This window comes from Phoenix dactylifera, chromosome 10 (genome assembly GCF_009389715.1).
Source record: "Phoenix dactylifera cultivar Barhee BC4 chromosome 10, palm_55x_up_171113_PBpolish2nd_filt_p, whole genome shotgun sequence".
Lineage (NCBI taxonomy): Eukaryota > Viridiplantae > Streptophyta > Magnoliopsida > Arecales > Arecaceae > Phoenix > Phoenix dactylifera.
Window position 1 is genome coordinate 5,473,261 of NC_052401.1, and position 16,305 is coordinate 5,489,565.

General features: G+C 34.7%; 1 protein-coding gene across 1 annotated transcript; it reads right to left on the reverse strand.

Moving 5' to 3' along the window:
- Nucleotides 1–1,002: 1,002 nt before the first annotated feature.
- LOC103708549 (adenylylsulfatase HINT3) lies at nucleotides 1,003–13,067 on the reverse strand. Its single transcript, XM_008793515.4, has 7 exons — nucleotides 12,680–13,067; nucleotides 8,435–8,490; nucleotides 7,603–7,660; nucleotides 3,771–3,837; nucleotides 1,586–1,641; nucleotides 1,428–1,481; nucleotides 1,003–1,357 (listed from the first exon to the last, which is right to left on the reverse strand). The coding sequence occupies exons 1-7, from the start codon at nucleotides 12,896–12,898 to the stop codon at nucleotides 1,217–1,219; spliced, it is 651 nt and encodes a 216-aa protein (XP_008791737.1). The 5' UTR covers nucleotides 12,899–13,067; the 3' UTR covers nucleotides 1,003–1,216.
- Nucleotides 13,068–16,305: the final 3,238 nt, after the last annotated feature.

Below are 16,305 nucleotides of genomic sequence, written 5' to 3' on the forward strand. Positions count from 1 at the left end.
TAGGCATCCATTGCTGTGACACAAACTCCTCTCTAGATCTATAGTCTTATGATATTTCTGAAAATAAATCATTTTATCTTGGCTGTATTCGTACACGTTATATATGATACTTCCGTTTTTAGCAAAAAAAAAAAATATATTTTGCTTAGGTTTTGAACGCATCGACAGAAAGAAACAATAGAGCGCAGCAAAAGTGCATTTTGCAAATTATTCAAATAAAAAATATATTTTTAATAAAACTTATACTATACAAGCATTAATATGAACTTAATTAAGCATGTTTAAGCTATGAAAACAGGAGATGCCCAGTGCAAGAAACATTTTTTTTTTTTCAAAGAAAAGCTAGCTGCAAGGGCACATCCATACAACAATTTTTTAAAGCCATACTCACCACCATAGTGAAAACATAAAAGGTTGATGATAATAATACAAGTAGCCATTTTTTCCCTATTTAATGAAGTACCAAAAAGTTATGACTTCAGATAGATCATTGGTGTCTCAGTAGGACAGAGACCAAATGGAAACTAATAATAAGTCAGAGATGTGGAAAGCCTCCTGTTCAGATAAAGTCTAGCAACTGCTGATTTCCATTTAGTAGTACCTTGTTCATAAATATCACTTAAATTTTCTGCAGCAAAGAGTACATTGAGATCCTCACTGCAATTGGTAGTCTAGTATATATCCAAGCATTAAAACCTCTGTCTTGTTGGTTCAGTGGAGCCAATGTAAAGGCTTTCATTGCATAACTAGTTTGAAACTTCTCCCTGCTCCGGCCTCAAGGACTGATCCTATCCAAGGCAGTGCTGCCCAGAAGGCTAGCAAAAGAGGGAGTTTTTAAAAAGCATTGAAATAGATTGGATAGTCATTTGTCCTAGGAATGTTTTAGAAAAGTCAAGCCTTAACATACTTATGAGTAGAAAATCTAAAGCCTAGATTAGAAATTCAAACTTCTTAATTAGTATAGTTTGGGTTCAGACCAATTCTCAAGAAACATGGCTTGTAGACTGTCCATTTTACCATGATAACAATAAACTTGGAAAATTACAATGGAAAAGCTTGCTGAAATGTCATAATATTACAATGTTGATCATTGTGAGACTCACAGCCGCGGTCGCACAAGTTTAGGAAATAATTTATTTGCTAAAATTAACTTGAATAGATATTATTTGAACTAATATAGAAGAGCCTAGTGTACATAAAATACAAAGGGAGGCCCCTAATCTTCTTGCACACACCTTGGGAGCATGAGTCCAAGAGTTCTACAACTATCACTAGAAACAGGAGAAAGCCGTTCTTGAATGCAGTTCACAAGATTGACAGTTTCCTGGTTCCATTGTAAGGGCTGCCTTCTACAGCTCTGAAAATTTTATGAGTCAAAATCAGTGGATTAACTTAAGCCAAGATGAGCGTAGCGTCAATCCTCTTACCTCAGAAGACCATAGATGGTCGCCTGCTTTACGAGGAATTATGTGGAAATGAGTCTGCAGTTATGATACATTGTGTGAGATGCATCAGATAGATGAAAAATATATTACAATTATCGTGCTCTCCTGTTTAAAATTGAATTAAAAAAATATCAACATACATGAAATATTACTTGTCCTGCAGCTAACCCGTTGTTGACCAGCAAATTGAAAGAATCTGCAAAATCACGTAACCACGTTCAAGGAAAACCAAACTCTTAAAAACAAGCAATTGATGGATATTCAAGAGTATTCTGATCGAGGATAATCCATATACTTTTCCCCCTTAATTTAACCATTTTCCTAAGAAAATGGCTTCAGGGGGAGGCTTTGCTGTTATTAAGATTTTGAAGAACTAGTTTGGCCAAAGCTGCTGGTCCCTATCACTTGTGATTTGTAAAGTTTTCACATAGTGCCATTTTTAAACACTATGGCATGGAAGAATAGGAGCATGAAGAACAACCAAAATCTAGTTCAGCGCAAAGAAGGAAAGCCAAACGGAAGAAATTTTGTCCCTCAAGAGTTACAGTACACAAAATCTGTCAGAGGGAGATGGAAGAAACATAGCTTAGGAAAAGAAAAGACCCAACCCTTAGGAAAGAAAAACAACCAATGACATAAAACATGACTTCAAATAATGTTAAAAGAAGACTGAAGAAGGGAATCAATAGAGACCTCAAATCACCTGGTTGCAGTTTACACCCCGATTTTGGAAAAATGTTAGGGCTTGCGGTTGTGCCAGGCTGATAAAAAGATATCTGAGTGGCAAAGGGGCCTGTACTCTCAAAGGCCATACATAGTAGAAACTTTCCATCCAAAGGATGATGGCAAGATCTAAACTGGTACAATGTACCCCTTTGACAAGGCAACCATCAAGGAAGGTAGATAATCCCTATCATCCTATGCTCTAAGTTAACAAGATTCAGAAATACCTTGTGTAGATATTAAATAAAAATAAAAATAAAAACCAATGATACTGAAATTAATGATCTTCCCAATACTGGATAGCATGATTGAGCAGCTCAAATTCTCGAAATTTGATAAGATATGTTGATGACAGTATTTTAATTTAGGAAGATGCAAGTTGCATGCAATGCTGGAGATAGGTTAATAATGAGTCAATATACCAAAATATATCATGATCAATCTCCAGTGCATGGTGACATTGCAACAACATGATCATGACACCGAGCAAATATTGATGCAAAGTTGAAAGGGCTGCAGGCATGCAATGAAAGTCCACTAATAAGAACCGAAGTCACTATATTATAAAATATACAAGTATGTTGATAATGTACAAACTAAGCATATTGTTTGTTGTTACATTTGTCAGATGCGCCTCCAAATGCCTAGGCGAACCATGAGAGAAAGCATGATTTTTCACATGTACGTGTGGGTGTGAATGCACATATCTGTCTGTATGCCTGTCTGTTTGTATGCGAGTATATATGTAGACATGCATGCAATCTTCATTTTCATTAGGTCCAATAAGATGTATCCTCGTTCACATTAGCATCCATTCATCGTGAGGTTAATGAAACCAAACTGGATTACAAAGACAAATCATCTTGCATTGGACAAGAGCAACAATAACTTTTAAGTGCTGAACAAGTGGTGCCAATAGGCCTTTAATCAAGACACCATATTTGAAACCCAAAACCAACAAATCAAACAACCAAGGAAGATTAGTAATAGCTAAGTTCAATGACAAATATGTTATTACTCCCTTCTTTTATTAGTTTACAGAAGATTCTAAAAATTACAATGTATTTTTTAATTGTTAACAAAAACTTATACAATATGTTCACTTTGTATTGCTTTAAATTGGAGTGTCCATTTGATAATAACACAAATTTGATAATGGAATGAAGAAGGTGAATGAAAGGATGCACGAGTAACTCTTATATTAAGTCAAATGCCTAGCCAATCGCCCGGGCTACATCTCAATTCTGCCCGGGCAGTCAGCCAACCATCAGTACAATAAGGAGGATAATTAACAATAAAGACGTTTCTTACACTGTTTACTGTGTTTGTAAAGAACTTAAAATTTTCCAGTCAACGAGCTTTTATTAGGATAACAATCAAAGATTCGAATGCCAGAAGAGCTGAAGTTGTTCCCCACTTTGCCACTTGTCTTATCTCATCTAGAGAAATAATCAGACAGGATATTACATGGAAACCTTCATTCTCTATTTCATCAAATATAAAAGAGGCAAACATACTAAAAGTAGTACTCATAATCGCAACAGGAAACAAATTCTAACATGGCAAGCATAACCTTAGACAGATATATTAAATTTGACCTACCGCATTGAGTAGCTTTCATAATTGCATTGCCAAGAAATGGTATCTTGGAACACATGGCTGCTATTACCTGCATTTGAAATACTAAATGTGACCTCAACAATTCGCTACAGGTATCCATTTTTCATTTCCTTTTTCTTTATTGATGATTATTAATTGCAGACTTATGGCAACAAGATCTTGGATCTAACCATGTAACAGAGGTTAAAAGAGTTGATTATATAATATTAATATTGAGAAGAGGGTTTAGAACAGCAAAATCAATGAAAAAGAAAGAAACTATCCATGAAGTACTAGCCAATAAAGAAAGAATTAAATTCAGTTAAACAACATGCAGTCATGATAATGGAAAACTATCTAACAAGCAATTCCTAAACCAGGTTTATTTTGACATTATTATTTATTTCAGACAGAACCAAATACAAATACAATTCTTAATAATGTATTTGCTAAGAAAGAAGTATAAAAAATTAAAATGGGGATTAACCAACAATTGTTTGTAGTTATCTGCCCTGCAAACTTGATAAGATACAGGACAATGAACTACATATTATGATGTAGTTGATCTATAAATACTGACCCAGAATGTTGATTATCTAAGCAGATTGTGAATGCAAAGTTTATATAGATAAAAAAGATTATCCATTCACTTTTTAAGAGAACAGTTTAGGAAGTACCACCTTTTACTGTGGTGCATGTGATACTTATTCTGAAGGATGACCAAATATTACCATCTGATTAACAAGCCAAAGTGTGTTTATACATAACCAGCTTATCATAGTGACATGACAAAAAATATCCTGAAATCTTCTATACTGAGGACATATGTAAGGGAATTCAGCAATGGGCATGACAAGCAATTAAAGTTGGATGACCAATGGATGAATAAGGGGAACTTGTCTTCAGCAGATCTAGAATAAAATGAGTATATTTAATTCAAAGAGGATCTGATCATGCATATGATCAGTTTGTAAGTGATGATCTGAAATATTAGCATACTCAAGGACCCACAGACATTCAAAACTAATCTTTCTAAATATTCAAAAGCATCAAAACGAAAGAAGAAAGTTCACATTCTTCATACAAGCTAAATAAGATGCTCATTGATAAGTATCTACTGTTATGACTTGATCAAAATAATAACATGCATCTATTACTGGAGGTCTCCTCCTACCCCAAACTTTGTAGTCCCTTGTCTCATTAATAAATTTGTATGCATTTCTTACTTCAATAAATGTTCTAGAAGGTTCAGAACCCAAAATTATGACCCATTAAAATAGTATCCCTTTACCCTGTTCATCACCTTCTAACCATGGTCTGACGAACCGACCTGTACCGGCCGGATAGGGCCGTATCGGACTGGTCCGGCAAGTAACGGGTACACCGGAGCCGTAGAAATTGGTACAGACCGAACCCAGCCGGAGCCGGAGAAGACGATGAGGAGAGAGAGAGCGGGGAAGAGAGGGAGGGAGGAGAGGCCTCCGCCGCCCGCGGAGGGCCGTGAGAGGCCGGCGGAGGCCAAGGGGGGCGGGGGAGCTCGCGGGGGCCCAGTGGAGACCGCAGAAAAAAATATAGAATTTTTAAGTCGATTTGCCGACTTCACTTAAAAATTCTATATTTTTTTCTGCGGCCGCAGCCTCAGCCTCTGCGGGCTCCACCGCACCCCAGCCTCCGCCACCCCCCCCACAGCCCTCCGCGGACGGCCTCTCCTCTCCTCCCTCCCGCCCCCGCTCGCTCTTTCGTTCTCTTCTTCTTCCCTGGCTCCGGCGGAGAAGAGTGTTCCGGTTCGGTACTGGTTTAAACCGGTACAAACGGGAACCATACCGGTCCAGTAGGCGACTAGTACGCCTACCGGTACCGGTACAGCGAACCTTGCTTCCAATTCTTTCTTTTCTCCCTTCACCATATCCATCACTCTCACTTCCCTAGAGTTTAGTAACATATATGGAAGTCCGCTATCCTGTCATATTAAACCCCCTAAAGAGCTCTTAGTCGCCAACATCTTGAAGCCTCCAAAACCTCACCCAGTTTCATCAGTTTGCCATCAATTATCAACATCAAGACTAGCCATAAGGTGCACCCGAGAATAAACCTCTTCACTCATCACCTCAGTTGATAGAACAGAAGTTATAGGCAGTATGAACAAGGACTCAAGGAGTTTGTCATAAGTAACTCTTCTAACAAAGGATAAACCCTCTTTTTAGCAATAATTAGAAGCATATTTGCATAGCAAGCATAAGAACATTTTTTCCCATACGCAATATGCAAGCTGCCACAATTGTTATAGCAGAAAAACCCAAATTGCAGCAAATAGGTCCTGTTGTAACCCATGCTGCAATGGCACATCAAAAAACCTTCCCCAGTGATGTGAATAACCAAGCAGTTGACACTGCATCAAACTGCAGATGTCCCTAGTAGTATGCTTTCTCCCTAAAAACCTCATTCTAATCTACAGCATTTCATGATATGAATGCTCCTAGGGAGAATAGATTTTGAAACTTTCACTTCCAAGTAGCTTAGCATCTCATATTTGAGAGAATTCATTAAGTTAAGAAAAGAAAGGAAAGTTTGAGAGAATAGAAAGAAAATTACATCTAGAGTGTTCAACATAAGTCAGAATTGTAACCCGGATCATTCAAAATCTAACTCCAGTGTCTCATTTTTATAAATTAAAAATTTAACATCCAGCAGTCAAAAAAGAGCAGTAAAAGCTGATATAGTTAGCTTGACACATCTATATCACATATGACATATATTTGCATTGGCAGAAGAAACAATTTTGTAGCCGCTAAAATTCCTTTCAAATTCTTGTTATCTCCCATTTTCAAATTAGTTTTCTTATCATAGTTTCAGAACAAAAATATGATTATCCTCTTCAGAAATTCCATATGATGACAGTGAAATCTATACTAAAGGTTCGTCCAAAACTTCCACCACCATAATTAATAGAGACTACATCAGGCAGACATTTTGTTGTACCTACCTCTTTTTCAACCACAACTCTAAGGCATGCTAAAGCACATGCACACTCACAAGCCTGAAAATACATATACATGTACGTAAATACATATATATGTTCATCCATAATAAGAACTAATATATGTTTTTTGACCATTTGATGCATAGGCTAAGGGTCTTCAAATCACATGACTTTTGGTGTGTAAGCAATTTGGAGGTATTAGATCATATCTAGCAGCTTGGATCATTGACGTGAGATCCTCATCATCCAATCTAGATCTGGTTGGATCTGAGTAGAGATCTACTAAAGTGTAGCCAAGTTTACCTATATATATCCAAAGTTTTCCTCCACAATTTAGGTGACAACTCAATATTCTCCTCAAGTGGGCTGATAAAAATAGAAAAGCTTGACACATCATCACCCAAATTATAATTTGCCTTCATTCAATTAATGTGGGTGCTAGAGCAGCTAGTCCATGAAGTGAAAGATACGGATCCTCATGACCATATCCCATGATTTCTTTTTTATATAGACATTAATTTATTGAATTAGGAAAAGCATATGACAGGGTCCAGCAGCATACTGAAGCGATATCTATGCAAATACACGCAGAAAGAAAACAAATGAAAGTCAGAGAGAGTTTATTTACTGATGTACATAGAGAACATTTAAGTAACTTGATATGGTTTTCTTTTTTTCTATAGTATGCTCAGTGAAAGCATAAACTTAATTACTGTCTTGTTCAACCTCATTCAAGAAGTTAATTTCATAGATTGCATAAAATTCTCACAAGTGAAAAGTTGACAGTGTCCGAAATCAAGTGTTGTGCACTGACAAATGTAGCAAGCTCTTATATGAATGATGGGAAAGACTCACAGGAGGAGGAGTTGCTTCGAGAGAAGGAAAATGTGATTTTGGAATGATAAGAGAGTGCCTACAAAAGGAAATATGAGAAACAATCAAGAAATATAATCACAACGAGTAGATATTCCAATAGATTTCAGATATTAGAAAACAAATCGAACCAAGTTTACAGTGCATATTTTCCTTTATCACAATATGAAACATCTGCTATTAATATTGATGCTTGTTTAGTTGTTGGTTTTCCATGTTATGAAAATAGATTCACAAAAACAACCTAAAATTTAGTCTCTTAGAGATGTTGAGCCTAATTCTCATAAAAAGTTAAATATCATTACTATGAGATTAATAAAAAGAAAACCCAAAGCCCCCAGTCCACCCCCTTCCCTTCCTGTTTTTTGACTAAACTGAAAGTCCAGTTTTTCAAAAGAAAAATTGATTAATACTTGCAATAAGAGCTTATTCTAAGAAATCCACATCAAACTTCAGCATGACAAACAAGCTTTAGATTATCTATCAAGGACCGAGAAGGAAAAAAAATCCAAAAAAAACTAATTTTACAAATCACACAAAAACTAGAACAAGATGAAAGTTAGATGGTGCATATAGAAGAAACATTTAATTTACTATGTTTCGAATTATTCCATACAGATTCAACATGAAATGTTTTTACTGATTTATAATTAGGAAATGAAGAACTACATAAGACAGAACCAATAATATCATTTCACTTGATGAAGGGCTTCCAATGCCTTTCAGCAATGACACTAGATCGTCCTCCAATAGTTACTTATTTTGCTTTTTAAAAAATAAAAATTCTAAAACAATAAACTAGAAAGCACTTTACCCATAACTCAATGGATTGGAATCCAAAATGCATAGGCATACATCATCTTCATAAAGCTGCAAATAGAAAAATTTCAGTAAGCAATCAGTATGAAGACAACCCACTTCTGTTGCAATATACCAATTTCAAAATAAAAATTCTTAATCCGTAATCTGATGATGCAAACCCAAGATATGGAATCCTAATCATGTTGACATACCATGTGGAAAATAAGAAATATTAGATAACGAACAAAAACAATTTCATGATGAATAGAAGGAAGAAACAAAAGCAGAAGTTCACTACTATATGTGCATAAGTCTTCAAGTATTAAGAAAAGGAGCTGAGTTCAATGATTTTCTCAAATCTAATAAACTACATAGTTTCATCATCTTCATTATTTACGATGATATCTATTTAAAGGTATATACATTTCTAGGATTTGAATTTGCAAGTCTGGCAAGCTGACACTTTTCAACTCACCGCATCTCCTCTTATTTTGGATAGACACCTAGAGTTCAAATATTATTGGTTGTCTTTTTGTGGTTCTCCACGATCTAACCCTCAATTCATATAATTCTAAATGCTTCTTCTAGTGCTCTCACATCCAATTATTGTTTAAGCTCTTGGTAGCTATTAATATTTCTGTTTCAGCACAAGTTTTAACCACTACAAGGTGGAATATTTCAATGAATACTGGCTGGAACCAAAACTAGCTAACATTGATGTAAATCAAGATTCTTTTTCATGAAGTTCACCTTGAATGACAATATTTCTAGATAAAAAGCCTTTGGACAAGCATAATGAATTCTCTTGAATCACCCTAAACCATGCCAAAATTGTCCCAGTGTCAGTTTAGGGCAAGAATTTTTCAGTTATCAAGGACTAAAATGCTGCCCAATCTGGTAGGCATGAACCACCATGTATTGTGCCAGTGCATGCCAAGCATGGCAATATCATGGTACATACCATGCCAATGGCAATCTGGCACAGCACCAGCACGAACACTTGGGAATTAGTTCGTAATGCAAGGCCATTTGAAACAATATGTTTATGTTTCAGTCACATGTAATCAAGCCATCTTTCCTAGCTATAACTAACATTCACCTAAATGTTCTCATCTCCACAAGATTCGTATTACATGCATCCGGATTATCTTCATTTCCAAACACATAAATGGACCTCCTTTGTCTTATATAACTTTCAAATATGTCATAAGGCATCACAAGATAAACAAGCATCTTATAATTCCATCCAGCCAGTATCATTTCTCTAACGATTTGACCTGTCTTGCTGTTATATGTATTGCAGACCCAAGATTGTAAAAATGCTTACATCAATGAATCCATTGCAATCAGTTTTTTCTAAGGCTTCAATCACATTTCAATTACCATATAAATTGCATGATATGCTTTCTAATTTGCTCCCTTTTAGACTTCTATTTTCCAAAACTTTCTTCCATGAGTTTAAATGAGAATGTACTCCATTTCCATCTCATCAGCAACTATATTAACAATCAGTTCATTTAGAAGCATAATGAGATAAAGCCTTAAGGTTAAATTTTTCATAAGATCCTACCACCACCGTTCATGATCTTGCAAAGGGCTAACCAAAAGACCTGCTATTGCTTCTTCAGAATATGATTGCATCCATGATCATTACATACCTCTTCAAAGGATTATTTTCACTACCCATTAAACTTCAATAGCATCGTGACATATTTTCCAACTAAATAAAAATCATAACCATCATACATACAGGATGAAGCTGATCAAATCTCCTGAAGGGATCGCTCTCTTCCTTGCTCATTCCATCAAGAAATAATTCAAAAATTTGGTTACTCTAATCAAAAATCTATATATACCCCTTATGATCCAAGTATTCATCTCAAAAAGAATTTAGATCAACCAGTTGATCAAATCAGATACTCCCAAATCATAGGTTCTCTCCTATATATGGTGAATAGGACAAGACCTGATATTAAATGTACTGTAGAGAGGCTAAGTAGATGCACTCAAAATTCAAATCAATCTCATTGGTCAGCCGTTAAAAAAATATTCTGATATTTTAAAGAAACCCTTAATTTATTCTCTTTTACACTGGATACCCTAAGGTGGTTGAGGATTACAGTGATGCAAATTGGATTACCATTTCTCTTGATCTTAAATCAACCACCCGATATCTTTTTCTTAGTGCTGCTGTTGTTTGGAGATCCTCCAGGCAAACTATTATATCTCGGAGCACCATGAACGCCGAGTTGATTGCTCTAGATACCACTTATATTGAGGCAAAGTGAATTAAAAATCTTATCCCATAGCTACCTTTAATACCTAAGCCAGTTCCGACCATATCAAATTACCATGATAAAAAGGCCGCAATAGAACTGACAAATCAAAAGAGTACTAACGAAAAGAGGAACCGACATATCTGGATTTATCATAAATTTGTAAGACAACTCAAAACGAGTAATGACATTTTCTTGGAATTTGTCAAGTCTGAGAAAAGCTTGGCATATCAATTAATCAAGAATTTGTCTAGAAGTGGAGTCCTAGAATCATCAAGGGAGATAGGGCTTAAGCCCACTATTTGGTCATTGATAGTGGATACCCAATCTGTGATTGGAGATCCCATAAAGAAGGTTCAATATGGTAAAAACGAAACTGGTTGAGTAATTGTGTCAGAGCACATTTTTCGAAGTATATCTCTTCCCATTCCTATGATGAGTCCTCTTATCAGTGACAAAAAAATATTTTGAAAAGGTTGAGTTATACTCTTAATGAGTTCAAGATAGAAGATCTACAGGGCATTAGGTCACAAATACCTTTGGAGGACTTACCTATGTGAGAATTGTCGTATAGGCAGCGACTAGGAGTTTGGGCTAGTCCTAACAAAATTCTCATAAAAAATCAAGAAACTAAGCACAAAGCCTTTAGATGATGCTGACCGCATAAAAATCTAATTGATTTGTACTATATGTATGATAAGTAGAAGTCTGAGTTAAAGGACCTAGTAAAGGTCTAATTTACTATGGTTCCTTCAGATAGATACTATCAACACTAAGTGAGATTCAAATCCACAGGACATCTCACATTGCATAGTATAAGTTGCCCAGATATTCTACTTTATGATTTCAAAAATTTAAATCTTTTATGGAAGATGTTGGAGTTTAATTAAAGAAATTAAATTTTTTTATCTCCTAAACTTTAGTTGTTTTAAATATTTTAAAATACTTTTTTGTGAAACGTTTCTTTCAAAAAAGTTGTAACTCTTCGAAAGAAAATGTTGGTTTCCAAAAAGATACAGTATTTTCAAAATAATACATATCTTCGGAACCATCATGTCTATTCGATCTTCCAGATAGAGACTATAAATAGACTCCTCCAAAATTAATTCAAAAGCAATCCGATCTCTTTCATTCATTAGCGCTTTATCTCCTCTTGAGAGTTTTTTTTCTCAAATAAAATTTTTCCAACCTTCAGCTTTATGTTTTCTATCTTTTTTATTTTGTAAACATCTGAAGAAGTCGGCCAGGTTAAGGCTCCCTAGTAATCATGCTCGTAGGAGGAGGAGCAGGTTGAGCCGGATTGTTATATCTTGGAGACAAGATCACTGCAGATCACATGTAGAAGACGAATCACATTCGTAGGGCAGTATATATCACACGCCTCGACCCAGACAAGCTCTTTTCAATGTACTGATTTTATTCTAGTAGATTATTTCTTTATAATACTTTTATTTAATAAAGATATAACAATTTTTAAGCAAAATATTTTCAACAATTGTGACAGCTACTTCACCATTACTTCTCATTAGAGTAGCAATATTTCAAGAATCAATACTGCCGATCCTAACTCCATTGGTCAGATGAGTTTGGATTCACCAACTTAGTTCTTTCCGGTTGATGCAAATTTGCACCATCAGTTCTACATAATACCATGGAAATCAACAAAAAGATCTCAGTCCAAGAAACGAGTTCTCATCTTCATGTTTCATTCGCGACCATAATCCTAGAGCAGGAAACTAAATTACCATAGCGTCAAGAAAAGAAACAGGGCGGCACTAATTTAAATTTAAAAAACAAAAAACCGACTTTTCTATAGATTTTTCAAGTCTAATGGTTTTCCCCTTTAGCAAAAAGATTGCAAATTTGACCAAAAAAAACAAACTTTAAGCAACAAAATCCACAAAAAAACGAACTTTTTAATCAAAAATCGCATTAAATAGCATAAAAGATTGACCAAAAAAAGAGAACAGACGAGCTGATACCTTGAACGCAGGGGATTCACCTCGGATGATCTCGCAGAAGACGCAGCGCTTCTTCGCGATCCCTTCCTCCCCGCCCGCCTCGCCCCTGCTTCCACGGCAGCAAGAAACGGAGACCGCCGGGGGCTCGGAGGATCCCGGCCGTCGGTGCAGCGGCAGAGGGCGGCCGAGATCGGTTGGGCGGAGGTGGGAGCAGAGGACGGCGAGGCGGCGCTCCGCCATCTAGGCGAGATCGGCGACCGCGACCGAGTTCTCGCGGCCTCCCCTGGCCATCAGAGAAAAAGCTTGTTTTTTTGTGCGTCCACGGAGAGCGAGCTCAGTAATATATCTTGCACAGATAAGGAGGTCAAGCGATTATTCCAAGCGGTGGGAGTCTGGAGTTCTCCTACTTCGGTTATCAGGTCTTGGCTTTTTATCCTATTATCCTTTCTCTAGCCAAACTGTGAATCATATGGCCTGGGCCTAAAGCCTTCCTATTTTGTCACCTATCTTCCTAATGCCCATCCTAAAAAAAAAAAAATCTGAAAGTCAGAATTTTTTTTTTTTTTACCGATGACATCAATCTCATGATTAAATAAAAAAATCAAAAATAAGAAAAATTATGTGCTTCTTTTTTTTTTACAGCTTTTTCGTTCATCATCTTTCTCGCCAAGCTATCTCTCCCGTTCATGAGATCAGTTTCTTCTTTTCAAGTCCTTTTCTCGTCCTCTAAAACTTTCTCTGTTTTTCAATATCTAAATCTCATAGAATCTAAAAGTTTGTATGTATATAATTTTTTATATTAGAAAAACTTAGAAAACTATATACTATGTATTGTTACTAATAAATATCAGATTTTAGAAATTATATATCGATTTACCTAAAGGTATATATTAGCTTGCTAAATAGCTAATTTATTTGGTGTGTATCACCTGATTATGTAGTATGCACTCATAAAAAGTATGTTCTAAAAACTGTTTATCGATTTTTAGAGGTATATTGGTCATGCAGGATGTATTGGTGAATATGATATTCTGTAAACTGTGTATCAATATGCCTAAAAATGTGTACTCGGTTACTAGATAACTAATTTATCAAATGTGTATCACTTGATCATGTACTATGGATTAGTAAATATCGTATTCTGAAAATTTTGTATTGATTTACCTAGAGATGTGCATTAACTTACTAGATAACTAATTTTTTTGGTATGTATCACATGGTCATATAGTGTGTATTAGCAAAAAATATTATAAAAGTGATGAAGGAAAAAGATGTCGTGTAATTTTCTTTCCTTTTTTGGTTTTTTATCATGGACCCATGACTTCATTAGTTGGATAAACCACTAACTTTTGATTTTTTTTCTTTAAGATGATCACTATAAAAAATATGGCAAAATAGGAAGCCCACCCTATATTTTTTCTCTAGTGCCTGCCCCATATAAGTTGTCCATGAAATGGTGGTATGGTGCATGTGGCTAAATTTATTTGACTGGTTGTAGCACCCATTATCCATCTTTACAATAATTATGGTTGCCAATATTTGCCTACAGTATATGGTTTTAAAAATTTTAATATTAAAATAATAACTATTTGAACAATATTGTAATGGAAAAAAATAGTTATGTTATTTTTCAGGCCATACAATCTCTGTTAAACGGAAACGGGTTGAAAATTAAATTTTAAAAATGTAATTAAAGAATAGACGACATATATATTATAGTATATTATTATAATACTAAATAATCTATTATAGTAAACATTACCTTTTTCTATTATTTGATATAATATAAAAGAGACAAAAATATTATTATTATTATTATTATTTACAAATATATAATGGGAAAAGGAAAAAAAACATTTAAATTTTCTCAGCACTTGTTATTTTTCCATGCAGAGCATCTTTTTTTTTTATTTCACAAATCTTATAGATCTGAAACCAATTTTATTTAAAAATAATTTACCTAATATATATATGCATGCATGCATACATATATAAGATGTCACAACAATGATCCAACCTATGAAAAAAAAGGAAAAAAGAAAAATTATTCACCTTTTGCCTAGGCAACGAGTGGAGGAAGTAGCCACACACATAGAGTGAGGGGACTCTAGAGGGCCTTCCTTATTTGCAGAATTTAGAAATTTTATCTTATATTATTTAAATATCGAACCAGGATGTTAATAAAATATTTTATAACAAAACTAGAAAACATATTTATATCAATGATTAAAATTTAAAAATATGTAATAATCATTTCAATATTTTAATAACCATTATTTTAAATTTTCATTTAAAACATTGGTTGAATTAACTCCAAGACCTTTTGATTAGGTCCAACATGAGTCCAGCCCATCTAAAATGAAACACAAACCTGTGGATCCCCCTCACCAATGGGAGGCAAATTTATCTCTCCACCTGTTGATTGGAAAAAAAATTGTGCAACTAAATTTCTCTAAATTTTCCTTTAAGAATTTTTTAGATCAAAAATTATGTAGACTACAAACTATGACTACAAATAGCAAGTCAAGAATATTGATAAACATTTAGGAGACTATATGAATTCATATTTACTCCTCATAACAGCATGATATTATGATTAAATTTTTGGTGCCATATATGATATATTTATTTCACACCATAGGTGCATCCAATCCTTGTGTTCTAAAATATATAATAGTTGTGGCAAATGACTGAAAAATGGATATTATTGTATACCTTTTTATGTTTAGAGATATTGAAGCTGCAAGTGTAATTCTCACCGCATAGACTGTCCTATTGAGACGCAATATGAATGTAACCATTTTATGTGTCATTTGGATGCTACTGAAGTATCTTTCCATTTAACAAAAAAAAAAAAAAAAAAAAGTATCTTTCCACTCCACCACTTATGATAGAATATCTTTGTACCAATCAAGCTCGTAGACTGGACATGAGCTACAAACAATTTCCTAGTCACAGGTCAAGAAAGTTAATGTTTATTCTTTTTTAATTTTTCAGCATCATATCTACAATAGAACATCTATTGTGTATCAAACAAGCTGTAGAACTTTTTTTTATAGATAAATTAAATTTATTAAACCGGTCTACAATAAATATATTTGTGAAAATTAGAAAATAAAATATCCTACCGTTTAAAAGAAATATCTATTATAGTAGTTCTAATGTGATTGGCTATATATATCGCCATTTAGTCTGCAGCACCATGAGCTTTGTTATAGATATACGTCGCTTCATAAGACTATAGAGTTGCTCCAACAATCCTATCGCAAAGGATGGTCGATGGTCTCTAAAGATGGTGAACTCCATCAAAAAATTTTCTGCAAGTATGATATAAAAAGCTTTCAGAATTTTTATAGCATACAACATACCTTCCCATACAACATATAAGTCTGCTATAGGAACAGTAATATCGAACAGTCTATTAATACTATCTACTATAATTAACGCACCACTTGCACTTCTAATTATAATGATGAAGCTTGCTCCACTAGAATATTCTCTAATTTGAATGCTACCATCAAAGTTGATCTTGAGAAAACCAAAGAATGGTAGCTCCCAAATGAAGTAAGTCATCTGTGGGATTCCAGAACCTGTATAATAAGAGCCATAATTTTCTCCAATTATCAAGGATCCCTTTAGGGCAGTTA